The 13,708-nt window shown below is 38.8% G+C and overlaps 1 protein-coding gene across 1 annotated transcript in view; it reads left to right on the top strand.

Annotated features, from left to right (window-relative positions):
* SIM2 (single-minded family bHLH transcription factor 2) overlaps positions 1–13,708 on the top strand; it is a 63,861-nt gene that overhangs the window by 40,072 nt on the left and 10,081 nt on the right. The window contains exons 6-8 of the mRNA XM_014938049.1: positions 1,904–2,103; positions 5,948–6,054; positions 11,906–12,053. Coding sequence (XP_014793535.1) covers positions 1,904–2,103; positions 5,948–6,054; positions 11,906–12,053 — 455 coding nt within the window. The remainder of the gene's footprint in view (positions 1–1,903; positions 2,104–5,947; positions 6,055–11,905; positions 12,054–13,708) is intronic.

Genomic DNA, 13,708 nt, shown 5'->3' with positions numbered 1-13,708 from the left:
AGGAACTTGGAAGTCTTTCCACATTCCATTGCCCTGGTGTTACCATGCTCCGGCTGAGCAGCCACCCAGTTGCACAAGTCACCTCATTGGCCTGACCAGAATTACCTCAAAATTAATGAGACCATAATGTTACCCTAACCAATGATTAATATCAGTTCAGGGTTGGTTCAGGGTTGAATTGCAGTAAACCACCAAGTTTGTTTCTAAATCTCATCATTTGTATTAATTTTCTATTTATTACATGAAATCAAGAAGCCACAACAATGCTAAGATTCTATAAAAACACCTGCCATTCAGGTAGTTCTTATTTTCAGATTTACAGTGTGCATTTGTTGCTCTTTGAGCAACACAGTATAATTCTATCACTTAAGCATCAGGAGAGAAGGGTACTTCACATACAATCTGGTGAGGATTGATTTTGTTTGTCATTCAAAAACAAAAAGGAAAGTACGCAAGAGAAGCAGAGCTCTTTTAAGGAATGTGTTCAAGGTCCAGATATATATCTGTCTATTTACACTGCTATCTACTTGGTTAAACTGATAATTCTTCATTACATGGACCCCTGTTTGCTCAGCTGCTTTCCAGCAAAAAAATTATTCTGTCCCAAAGCTGAATCTAAAATCAGGAAAGACTAGAGCTTGTAGTGGTGGTGGTATCTCTCTGTGTTTTTTATTTTCCCCATTTATGACTGTTATTCAGAGGGATCGTCTTTCTTCTTTTGCTCATTATTGAAAGTTTACACAGTGAAACGTTCAAGGATGCATTTTTCTAGAGAGATGTTGGCCTAAATTTATTCTTTTTGACTGCACTTAGAGTCAGGACTTAAAAATTTTGAAAATATCACTTGAGTAGCTGAAGCACAGCAAAAACTTGTGAATCAAGTAGCATGGGGATTAGTAGGTTCTTACATAATTTGTATTTGCTACTGTACTTTTGCTAAACATACTAATCACATGGTGACTGGAGAGGAGGAAGGAAGGGTATACAGGAGGACCCTGTTTATAGGTGACACTTTAGTAGGTTGTTCAGGAGTACTAAATACAGTGGAAATTAATTCCTTTCCATTGGACACAGTTAAAAGTCAAACAAATACAGAAATTAGGCTGAAGGACATGTAGTATGCCTACTGTTTGGACTAGAAAATTGACTGGTGCACAAATGATTTCTTTGTGCACTACCAGCACTACGTTAAATAAATCTTACATTCTGGAAGAGTCCCCAGGTAACAATTTCTTCCCCACTTCACCTGACATTGTGAATTTTTACAGTCTAACACCGAAGTTATCACTCCTGTGGTTAGGAATTGTATACAGGGTTTCAGGAATCTGGTTTCAAGACCTTGGGCTTGGTCATATGTCAAAAGAACATCATCTGAACTTGGCTGGAGAACTTAAAACTAATTCCTAGTGCAGTTACATATACAGCAGTTAATATTTATAAATGTGATGTGTTAATCTCCATAGGATTTTTAAAGTGTCTATTTTTCATCAGAATAATAACTCCTTAAAATGTAAATTTTTATATATACCTCTGTGTGTGTGAGAGAGAGAGTGAGTAATTTAAAAAAGCAACTTCCATTTTTTTTGGTTAGTGAACAGGAATTCTGACTGATCTATAAGAAATCTATATCAAAGAAAGTTTAAAGTATTAAATAGAAAGCAGACTAGATAGTTTCAAAGAACATGTGCTTTAATACTGGATTAATCATGTTGGCAGTAAACACAAAAACTAAATTAATTACATACACTTCTGAATAAATAAATAGACTTCTGAAGCCTAAACAGACTATGCAGTATTCAAGTGTTACAAGGGTATATTGTTTTATGACCTCATTGAAACTGGGTGGTCAGCTGACTTGCAGATATTGCCATCAGATATTGAATGTGTTTTCTTCTCATGCCAGGTGATCCATTGCAGTGGCTATTTGAAGATACGGCAATATATGCTAGATATGTCTTTGTATGATTCCTGTTACCAAATCGTTGGACTGGTGGCTGTAGGTCAATCTTTACCTCCCAGTGCAATCACTGAAATCAAACTTCACAGTAATATGTTTATGTTCCGAGCAAGTTTGGACTTAAAATTAATATTCCTAGACTCCAGGTAAGCAGCTATTTAATTTCTAGCATAGAATGTTTTCAAAGTAAAGTGTTATCATAAGCTACAGTGGTTTCCAAACAGATGTATCCATGAAAAAGTAAAACACTCCAAAATAGATCTGGAACACAAAGCCCGGGTCAGTCTTCAAAGCCCTTCAGGTAGCTGGACAGACCATACTTTGTCTTCAATGCCAACATATAAGAGCCTATACAATTTAACCTTAAGTTACCTACAGCTTCAGAGAGTCAACCAAAGCCTTCTTGCTCTGAGTAATAGGCAGATGAGCAGTAATACACTTTTACCTTAAAGTAGATAAATTTTAACATACAAAGCTACTGAAAGGAATAAGGATGTACCATCATCCATCCATAATTTACAAAAAAAACCAAACCCACAACTGAAACACTGTGGTCAAATATGTACTGGGGTCATCCAGAAAGCTTTTGACAAAATAGTAAGAAAACATAGACTTCTGCAATTTAGTGTAATGCCTTAGCAATGTGAAACCAACCCTACTAATGGGTAATTAATTCAATTGGCTACTATGTGAAAACAGCCTTCTTAAACAAAACTTGGTAAAACAGCTATTGCTAAGGAAAGAGAACCCTGCCTCCACTCTCAGCAGATATAGCTGGCATACCAGCTAACAAGAGCACAAAACCAGAACTGAAGGAGATACGAAGCGATTCATTCCTCTCTTTTGAAATATGGTATCTTTTAGTATACAATGATACTTTGTACTGTGCAGTTCAAGATACCTTGAGGGGAAACCCCAAGATGGTATCACAGATTTGACTATTGACGAGATGATCATTCTTCAAAAATCCCTGCGTGTGAAGCAGTATGTCACATACTCTCTCACTTCTCTGGCATGCTGGATTTTCAAGAAGCAGGAATTATATTCAAGTGTAACAGTGAAAAAGAGTCTGCGTCCAAGACAGTGGGGAAGTTTTGCATGGCAGGTCAACCATGCAAGAACATGCTCTTTCCCCATCCTAAGTCAGTGAGATAGTGGGTCATCAGCTGCTGAAATACAAAGACCTAGTTGTTTCTGGAATCCCTTTTTTTTTTCTTTTTTCTTTTTCTTTTTCTTTTTCTTTTTTTTTTTTTTCTTTTTTGGCATGCTTTACTTAATATAACAGCTACAAAGAAGCACAAGGAGTTCAGCAACATGTCTTTGCATGTGGCAAAAAGGAAATGATGTGCCTAAAAGGAATTCCCTGAAGACATAAGTGTCTTCAAAGGAGACAGTACAACCAGAGGTGCTGACAGGAGCACAGATAGAAAGAACCAGTACTGTTGCATAGCTATGTTTACCAATGAGCAGACGGGTGTCATCTACACACAGGACAATCAGCGATATTAAGCATTACCAAAGCCCTTTGCTCTCCCAGCCGAGCAAACCAAATTATGTTTGCTCAGAGCAGGGAGATATTAGGAATATGACAAAACTGCTTTCAGGCTTGCTTCTGGTACCCATAAAAGAAAAAGCGTTGCTAGATGTTTGGAGGTAACAGTCACGGCGGACATAGGAAGGAGTGGTTAAATAAACCTTTCTAAACACTTGATACAATCTAAAACATGCAAGAGTTCATTTATCAAGATCACTGGAAAAAGGAGACAGTTACTTCCCTCCGAAGTGCTGTTTCTGATTTTCTTGGTGCAGCCTATTCATTCATGACTACATGGTTTACAAAGGTTTTAGGTAACTCTAGAGGGCAGAACTGATCACTGGGCAAGCTGGTTGCCCTGAGACATGCAAAGAACAATCTTTAGAGTCCAGGTTCCCTGCAGTGGCTTATTGAGGGCTTGATTTTGTGTTAAGGAAGTCAAGCAGCTTTATTTCCATATTAAAACTTTTTAAAAGTTTGGGTGTCCTCATAACTATTAATGATGTGGTTTTTTGGCCTATGAGAAGACCAGCTTCAAAGTGAGACTGCACCTCCAGAAAAATCAACACCTGGCTTAGGTTTGTGGCATTCTGTTTGGTTTTGGATTAGCTGTTTCTGTACTCACCAATTAAGTGAGTAGGATGAAACTGCCACCCTTGTTTTAATTGCACTGAAGTCAGAAGGAGCACTGAAACCTGAACAGGACCTTTCACCACTATTTCACCATGCTGATAGGCTTAAGTGAGAATTTTGGCCCCTAGAATTGAAAGCCAGGAGGGAGAGCAAACACTGCAGACGAGAAACAAGCATATATTCACATATCCTGCTGCAGAAAGAGAGCACATGTGCTCACTCTGCGTTGGCAGTCCCTGACTGAGGCAAAGGCATGCAAGAGTTTCCCAGATGAAGGAACAGCTAGGGGAGGTATAGCTGTATTTGTACTGTATTTATAATAAATCAGACCACAAAGGCACTTTTTTTTTCCTTTCTGATTTTCTTCAGAAGTATCCCACCCCACAGTGCTCTCTTGCAAGTATGTGAAGAGCACTTGATATAATAATATTCAATAATGTGAAGTCTTAGTCTCTGTGGGGGCCACATGATTGCTTAGCATTAGGGTAAAAGTAAAGAAGATGCATCTTTGCAAAAAAAAAAAAAGTAATCAAAGTTTATATTATCTGCAATCCCCCATGACATGTTGTTTGAGCCCCCTGTATTCATTTCTGTAGACACTACTGTGTTATTCTGTGATACGGTGTACCCTCCTTAGTGTTTAAGTTCAGCACAGAAGCATACTTTTGATGTGAATGTCCTGACTGTCCCCACTCATTGCACTGCAGTTCATGTCATAAAGGGACCTTACGTATATGAACTGAATTCCTTCTGGATGAATCGAAACTGGAAGACAATTTCCAAGAGCATGTCTAAGGCACTGCAACTTTCATAAAGCTTTCAGTCCACAAGCCTGGACTAGAGCTAGTCCCAAGTGAAAGTCCTGAAATTAAAACATGCAGATGCAGCTGCTGCTGCAGAAGTAGATCCTCAGCAGTACTAATTTTATTCTACAAATTGGCTGCTAATGGATTGTGTTGCTTGTTAATGTAGACATGCCTTTGGGTAGTACCTCTGTTCTGCCTTTTTAGGTGAAGAAAGACCAGGACAGCATAAAGCACCCCCAGCAATACTAAGTAAACAAGCCATAATATGGCTGAGTTGCACAATGTACTTTAAGGATTTCTCATTCTCAAGCAACATTTCTAAATAAGCAAAAGTCCATTTTGAACCATGAAGCTTGACTCTTCAGGTGTGACCCAGTGTAAGTCTGACCAGTGTAGTCTGGTTCTTTAACATCTGCAGAACTGATGATGTTTTAAATTTGTTCTATTATTCTACTTCTTATCATGTGAGGTAGTGTTTCTGAAGTCTAGCTTCAGCCTTCCTTTTCTTAGCCTGTGATCTTCATTGCTCCTTGTCTTTTCACATTCTCAGCTGGAATAAACTCCTGCTTCCTTCTTCTGTTAGGCATTAGCCTAAAATTATTTATAGACCATGATCACAGCTTCTATAGACTGACATACATGCTACACTTGTATCTTTGCAACAGCAAATGAAAATATGTCAGCAGTCCACAAGAGTAGTTTTATTGTTTCATGAATGGCTCCTCAACTGGATCTTTGTGCAAAGGATCATTCACGGCAGTGGCAGAAGCCCAAAGTGGAAATAAGTAAAAGAACTCTTTTTCCTGTCTGTGTGTAAGGCTAGCCAGGGAATAGCTGCACCTTGCTTTGGCTTGTTGAGAGAGTTTATTTTCTTATAAAGATGAGGATTCTGTTTCCAAAACTAACATTTTGTCTTGCAGTCTTTAGGCACTTTATTTGTTGGCACAATCAAATGTTAGGTTAATGAAACTGAATGTTCCTAGATATTTTGCTTATTATGAAATCTTACTTTTCCAGGGTGACTGAATTAACTGGATATGAGCCCCAAGATCTGATAGAAAAAACCCTCTACCACCATGTTCATGGCTGTGATGTGTTCCATTTACGATATGCTCATCATCTGCGTAAGTAAAAGGAGTGCTAGACTGAAATTTATTAAGTAGAGTGAGAAGTTTTGCAGACAGCAGGCACTATGCTGGAAAGTAGAGAAAGCTTTCCAAATCTTGACTGGAGCTAGATTTTCAAAAGTGCTTGGCTATCACTTAAGGGGACCATTAGTTCTGCAAATAAGTTAGATACTCAATACGTTGTGCTTCTGAAAAAGAACATATCTGGCCACTTTTATCTTTCTACTTAAAGGATCTAGGCTCTTTTGAAAATTTGGACTTGATTCTCGGTGGTGAACTCCTGAAAAAAAAACAAGCAAAAGAGCAAATGAGTGAGTCAGAGGGGAAAATCTGAACTTTACTAGCCTCTGTTGTTAGAAGAAAAATTACGCAACAGCTCCCCATTCCTCTGAAATATGTTAGCAATAATCGTTCCATGTTTGAAGTGAATGCAAACCAAAAAAATCCTTAGATGAATGTTCATTAATAGCATGTGGATGAGGTTTGGAGAATGGAGTGTCAGGAAAAAAAATTACACATTTAATAATTCCCCATCTGCCAACAGAGACACTAATCATATCTTCAAACATCTGGATTTGGGAAGTAGTTCATTCAGTAGCACATTAATTTGCGAAGCAAATTGAGGGAATAGTTGAACTCTGGATTTGGCTCAGTCTGCCGGAGCCCATACGATGCAAAGATGACATCCAAAAACCAATGTCAGTGAATTTTTTTCCAGATTGCTCCTGTGGGCAGAAAGCAGCCAGGGTCAAATCCTTCTCTCAGGCTTCCTGAAGGCTAAAGTAGTCAGGTCTTCACCTTCATATGTGCTGCTCATGAGGATCTTGAATATAAAGGAGGATGTAACTGTATTTTGCAAGTCAGTGCTGAAATTCCAAGCGCCAAATTCTGTTGATGACAGTGTCTGCTACACCTGGGAAAGCAGAAACTGATCTTTACAGCAAATTCATATTTACCAAAACATTGCTGAATACTCTGGGCCATTGCAAACTGAAAACTAGAGTGACCTGGGTACGTGGCAATGTCCTCTTGGAGACATTCTCTTCGTAGTGTTAATGTCTGCATCTGGATGTGACTGTTGACCTGGACAACATAACACTCATTATTTTCATGAGACCATTTGAAATACCTATGTCAACCAGTAGAGAGATGATTCCATTATAGCCACAGTCATCTCTGGAAAAGATGACTTTTAGAGCTGAGCAATGGATAATTCTGTGTGCAGGATAGAAGACTTGGCTGCCAATTTGATCTATGTACAACTGGAGTTTTAAATGAAGAGACACACCATGTTTACTGAATTAATTCTCCCCCACCATCCCCAAGGAAAAAAAACCTCAACCAAGCAGAATAACTAAAAACAGTTGTCTAGATACTATATCTGAATTACAAAGATAAATCATTTTAAAGTTTAAAAGCAGAAGAAAAATGTGAGACATATGCATAGAAATTTATGAAAGTTTCAAAGCAAACAAATTCCAAGAAACAAAAAATAATGGCTAATGCTTGGGCAAGAGTGGGAACAGTGCAGAATCACAGTCAGAATATCAAGTAATAGGAATTATTAAAACAGATGTAAAGTGTACAAACTTCCTCTGGGGAGCACTGTTATAACTCCCCCACCATCCATCAGTAAATGTCTTAGGAACATGAACAGTAAAAGGTTGGCAAGTTTGACGTACCATTCTATAAAACAATTTGATGATTAAGTGTCATCTGATGAAGAAATCTGGAGAGAAACATGTTACACCTAATAAGGGTATTAAGGAAAAAAAAAAAGTAAAAAAAAAAAAAAGAGAACCCTAAACTAGAGGAATCAATGGCTTTTTCAAAAGGGAAAAAAAATATTCCCAAACTGAAGACCTAAAACAACTGAACTTTGAGTTAGGCAGCACAGAGAACAAAAAAAAGGAAACAGTGAGGGGAACAAGTTAGAAGGAATATAAGGGGTATAACATCAGACTATGAGGAAAATGTAGTAAAAAAAAAAAAAAGGCAACCCTAAACTAGAGGAATCAATGGCTTTTTCAAAAGGGAAAAAAAATATTCCCAAACTGAAGACCTAAAACAACTGAACTTTGAGTTAGGCAGCACAGAGAACAAAAAAAAGGAAACAGTGAGGGGAACAAGTTAGAAGGAATATAAGGGGTATAACATCAGACTATGAGGAAAATGTAGATGTGAATATTTGCCTAAGGTATGCTGGCAGCAAACAGTATTTCCTGTTTTAAACAGGATTTGATTAACTTCCAGCTATATGAAAAAGCTTCTGGCATTTGAACTAGAGCTATTTATTTCTATAGCACCATCAGTATACACAGTCTTTGCTCTGCAACTGGGGAAATGTGGCCACACAAATAATGAGTCCCTGCCTAAAAATCTTGTGTTCTAAAAGAAGGGATAGAGAAGCTGTTCCAGTACTGATAAAATATTCCTCTACTCCAGTATTGACAAAATATTTTTCTGGCCTTAGAGAAATCACTTCATTTGTACCATTATCTCTCTGTGAGGAGGATTTTTTGCGTCCCACATGTTGTAACATCATTGCTCTTCCCACGTTAACTTTTATGAGAGTCACATCTCTCTGCCTTGGCAGGGCAAGCCCCAGACTCAGCTGATGTCATCACCAAAGTGTTCTGCCACTTCCTGGAAATCAACCTACATATTTATAGAACCTTTCTTATAGCAGACCACAGTTTACACTCTGTCTATGGCATTGAGTCATTTGGTTCCCCAGTAATCAAGCCTTCTGGCAGAGCTGTACGAGTTTTTAAGAGGGCAAAAGAACTTGAGAGTCTGCTAGGGCACCGTCCACTGACCATGCTGCCTGAGGGTTGGACTGATGACATGCCAGGTTGTGTGTGCGCCAAGGGAGCTAAAACAATAACCTCTGCAAGTGAAGAACCGAGAAGTCCATTTCTCTTAGCGGATCCTTAAGTGCAGGCTGGGAACTCTCAGCCACATGCCCATGAGCCTGCTGGAGCCTTTTAAAATATCCATCTGTGACAGACCAGAAGGACCAGCCCAGCCAGCCCAGTCCCTTTTTCAGGCTTCCCTGCTAAACCAGGAGGGAACAACAACAGCGGAACACCCAGTTACAAATGGCACATCTAAAAGCCAAGGGTAAAACCACTGAATCCTCCCTGTTTGATTGCTGTGGAGGCCACCAAGAAGTCTGGGCCTGCACAGATTGTCTTGGTAATGGATTTACCTCACTCCCATTTCTGAGGTTTCCCAATCAGCATCAAAGAGGGTAATTTAACACAGAGCCAAATGGAAATTGACCTCATTTACTGTATCGGAAGTGCAGCTACTATCCCCCAGCCAAGGTCAGACTTTCCTCAGATTGCTAAAAATGCAGGAGACATGGAGTCCTTCCCTGTCCCAGGAGAAATATTGGTTAAAACATATAATTAGGAAAGAAAGCTGAACACTATAGTCCTCAGTGGTTTACACATCTTTTAAAATACTGTCTTGAGATCTAAAACACAGATTTAAAAAAAAAAATCACTGAGAGAGAAAGTCAAAGCTAGTCCCAAAGCACACGGAAGAACTTCTGGTCTGTCATTTAAAAAAAAAAAAATCAGTATCAGTGAGAGAGAAAGTCAAAGCTGGTCCCAAAGCACAAAGAAGAACTTTAGTAACCCACTACAACATTAATTTCTGTTTTGGAAGTCTGAATAGCCAGACATTTTGAATTCAAGAAAAACCTGAGCATTAAACTAGCATGAAGACTTTGCTCTGAAAAGCTTAGACCACATTACAAAAAGTATCTGTTAGATGATCTAGGCCAAAATGTAAACATCATTTCCTAGAACTGGGCCATTTGAATTATAGAACACCAAGAAACAGCGATTCCATGACACATAGCTGATTATTAACAAACATTTTTATAACAGAGTTATTTGGCATTGTTACAATGAATCTTTGAGTAGCTTTACCTTGGAGCCATATATTGCACTTAAAAAGTGCTCATGCCTCTATATTTTGTAGGTGTGTTTCCACACTTACTCTCATATTGCTCATGATTTTCTTAAATATCTGTACATATGCACACCTCCACCCCATTGAATACTCTGTGTAGAAATATAGGCATGAAAAAAGATACCAGGAAGTATGAGGCAAAAAGGCAGTATCTAAGAGAGACTTCAAACTCTAAATGGTAGTGGCTTGGTGTCAGCAAGGGTGGGTTTTTGCATGAACTGCAAGATGTTGTTGTTCATCTTGTTGCTTTCTGAACAAATGGATACCATATCCTGTAATGGAAGGGGAACTGTCACTTCTAGAAAGACCCCTCTATAGCCATTTCATAAAAGCCTGATTTTCTTAGGGAGATTAAGTGGATTTGAAGAAAGGTTTAAATACGTTATGACATGCGCAGATGGGTAGGAGAGTAAGCAGTCCAGAGAGATGGCCTATATCCTACAGACTTAGAGGACCTTTTAGCAAGCACAAGAACTCTTTCTCTCCTGCTTCTGTCAGTCTCACATTGGGCTATTCACATTATTCAGACTACTGCAGTCTCTGATTACTGTTGAAATTACAACCCTCTACTCCCCCAAATAAAAACTGAACAAAAAAAAAGCCAACCCCAGTGATAACTGAGAGCCATATAGTTAACTACCAAACTGTAAACAACCCCCCCAAATTATGCACTCTTTAGTTCCCAAGTTAACATTGAATGCCCTCCCTGTCAGAAAAAATCTTCTACAAATACTAATTATAAGGCCATATATTTTCATTTCATATGGTCATTTGCTCTACTAGAGTTGGCTAAAAGAGAAAGCTGTTGTTCAATTTCCTTATTATGAATCTGCTTCTGCCCCAAGCATGTACAATGAGAGAACAAAATTTCAGTGAGCTTTGCTGCTCAGTTCAGTCTAGTACAAGCCCTACATTTGCATGCAGTAATTCCATTTCTTAATCATGTATTATATAAAAGTATTGCTGCTGTTGATCACTTTTTTTTGAACATAGCTTGTGTAGCAAGCTCAGTCCCTTATTTCCTAATTTAAAATAACTAACTGATTGTATAGAAAAGTAAGGAGATGGAGTTCCTAAAGGAATGCTCCAGGGTCAAAAAAGAGAAGAACCACCTTCAAAGGCTGGGTGTTATCTTCTAGTGAATCATTAGATAAGTGCCTGGCACTGAACCAGGAATATTTGTGGCTAGATTAAATATTTAGAAATGCTGCACAACTCCTATTACAGCATAGCCTTATGCCGAAACATCTTTATTCACAGAGAATCCAAACTGGTGTATAGAGGATTACATTTCTAGTGAAATCTATCTGATAACTGATTCACCTCTCCGCACTTGGCTTTATTTGTGTGCTTAAGAACTAAAAAGCATTTTAAGTTTCCCCTTTTAAAACATAGAGCTTACAGAGGAAAAAGCATTATGGCATAAAATACATTGCAAAATACACGATGATCTATCAAGCTATGAATGACAAAAGTACCTCTGAATATACTGGAAAAATTCAAGCTAGTTGTGTCCACTTCAAAATACCTTTGCTGCCTTGAACTTCTCTTTTTCAGTTAGATGAGAAACAGTAAGTGTTTTTGCAGAATGTAAGCATAAGAGAGCTGGATGAAGTGGAAAAGTAGGAAAACAAACCTTAATAGTTTGCAACATATGATTTGTAAACAGTAATGTGTCCCTGTGAAGCTATGAAAAGAGGCAGGACAGATACCATTGCAGGGGAGGTATTTAAGTTTGGTGGGAGAATGAGGAGGCTTAATGGAGGAGTAGGAGGATGAAGAAAAGTCCCTGCTTTGCAAATAAATCTCTCCAGGAAGTGGTCACAAGTCCAAGCAAATGCTTTCTTTTTTATTATATTCACAGTGTTGGTGAAAGGCCAAGTCACAACCAAGTACTATCGACTACTGTCCAAGCACGGAGGCTGGGTTTGGGTACAGAGCTACGCTACCATTGTACATAACAGCCGTTCATCACGGCCTCACTGCATAGTGAGTGTCAATTATGTCCTTACGTAAGTCAAAATACTTTGTACCATTACGTGATATCAGTAATTGATTCATTACTAATGAAATCCTGTAAGATTTCTTTGCTTGTGTCTACCAGTATCATTCTGTGCTTGCGTGTTACAGCCAGTTTTCTCTCCTCATATCCTCCTTCTTTTAGTTATGTTGGGCCAAAACAAGCTAGTATTCCTGATGATTACTTTGTACACCTTGCTTGAAAGTAATACCACCTGTAGCCATTTGTGTTAGATGTGGACCACAGCTCTGTAACTGGTATCAGAACTGTGTTGGGGCTGTCCAGACACAGCAAAAACTACTGCTACCCAGCAGAGGTGACAGTGTCAGTTTGAGAGACAGGATAGGAAGAACTACTCTTCAGGGAGAGGTGAATCACCAAGGATTCCTTCACCTGACTTGGGTTGCACAGATACTTGGGGCAAAATTACATTTTCACAATGGCAACTAGCTCCCACTGAGCTGGTGAATGTACAGTGGTTTGAACCTGTAGTTTATGAATTCTAGTTCAAGCCATGAAGGTGTTACAAAATTCCTATCTTGATATAAACCTGAGACAGAAATCTCTATAAGTAATAGTGAAACAGACTGCAACTGACAGACTGCCTGTGGGGGAAAACTAACAAAAAGTATAGTGGGCATACCTTGTGTTGAATAGTGTAAAAAAAGCAGGGAACTAGACACTCTTTTGTCTAGACTGGTCCATTTCTTATCTGGCTTGAAAGTAAAATGTGTATGAATGATGTGTGTGGCAGGATCATGTGAGTTTGCATATTGCAATGCTGTCTCTTATACCTGATTTTGGGGAGTTAAAGTGCATGAGTTGAGAAACCACAGTGGGTTTCCTAAAATGACTAGAAGTGGGTTCTCAGCCCTAGACACACTGGCTAATGTTGCCCTCATTCCTGTGCACACATGAGAGCCAGCAGCATGATGGAAAGACAGCCCTCCACCTGCTTGAGTCCCATGATTTGGGGCAAGTGATTTGAGTAAAAAGAACACTGTGCCAGGGATATAACAGCATATTCTTGAGCTGAAATTACTTCCAGGTTATTCAACATCAAAAAGTGATGGAAATGAGTTCTAGATAAAAAATGAGAGAGAAAGAGTGGGTTTTTTTTTAAGCTATCCTTTCAAAAATATGCTCCACTGTTGCTGCTGACAAAACCAGGGTAGAACCTTTAATCATCAGAACTATATCAATTAATGTTTTAAAATATGATCCTTAGTCTGTTCTTGGTTTCTTTTTTAACCTCTTTTCTACAAAAAACTGCCCTGTCTGTGGAGCAGATAAAACTGAACTGAACAGAGCATAAATGAAACTCTAGAGACTGTCAGAAAAACACACTGCAGCTCCTGTGGTCTAGTTACAAGTACATTGCATTGACAGGAGTGGAATATTGCTCCTTTTCCTTTCCTTGGGGCTAATTGCGAGAGCCAGGGCAGAGACCAGTTCCTTATTGAGGAGATGGATGAATTGATCTGTGTCTTTCTATCAGCTGACATGGCTGTGATTCCAAACTGCAGGGTGCCACAGATGGCTGAGAAGAAGTTGGCACAGCTTAGGTTCAGAGAGCAGAGACATTTAGTACAAAGATGTTAATGCGGTTCCCAGTGGAATGTTTGTGATAGACTTACATGGGAACGG

The sequence above is a fragment of the Calidris pugnax genome, unplaced genomic scaffold (genome assembly GCF_001431845.1).
Source record: "Calidris pugnax isolate Ruff unplaced genomic scaffold, ASM143184v1 scaffold25, whole genome shotgun sequence".
Classification (NCBI taxonomy): Eukaryota; Metazoa; Chordata; class Aves; order Charadriiformes; family Scolopacidae; genus Calidris; species Calidris pugnax.
This window is presented reverse-complemented; position numbering and strand designations above follow the sequence as displayed.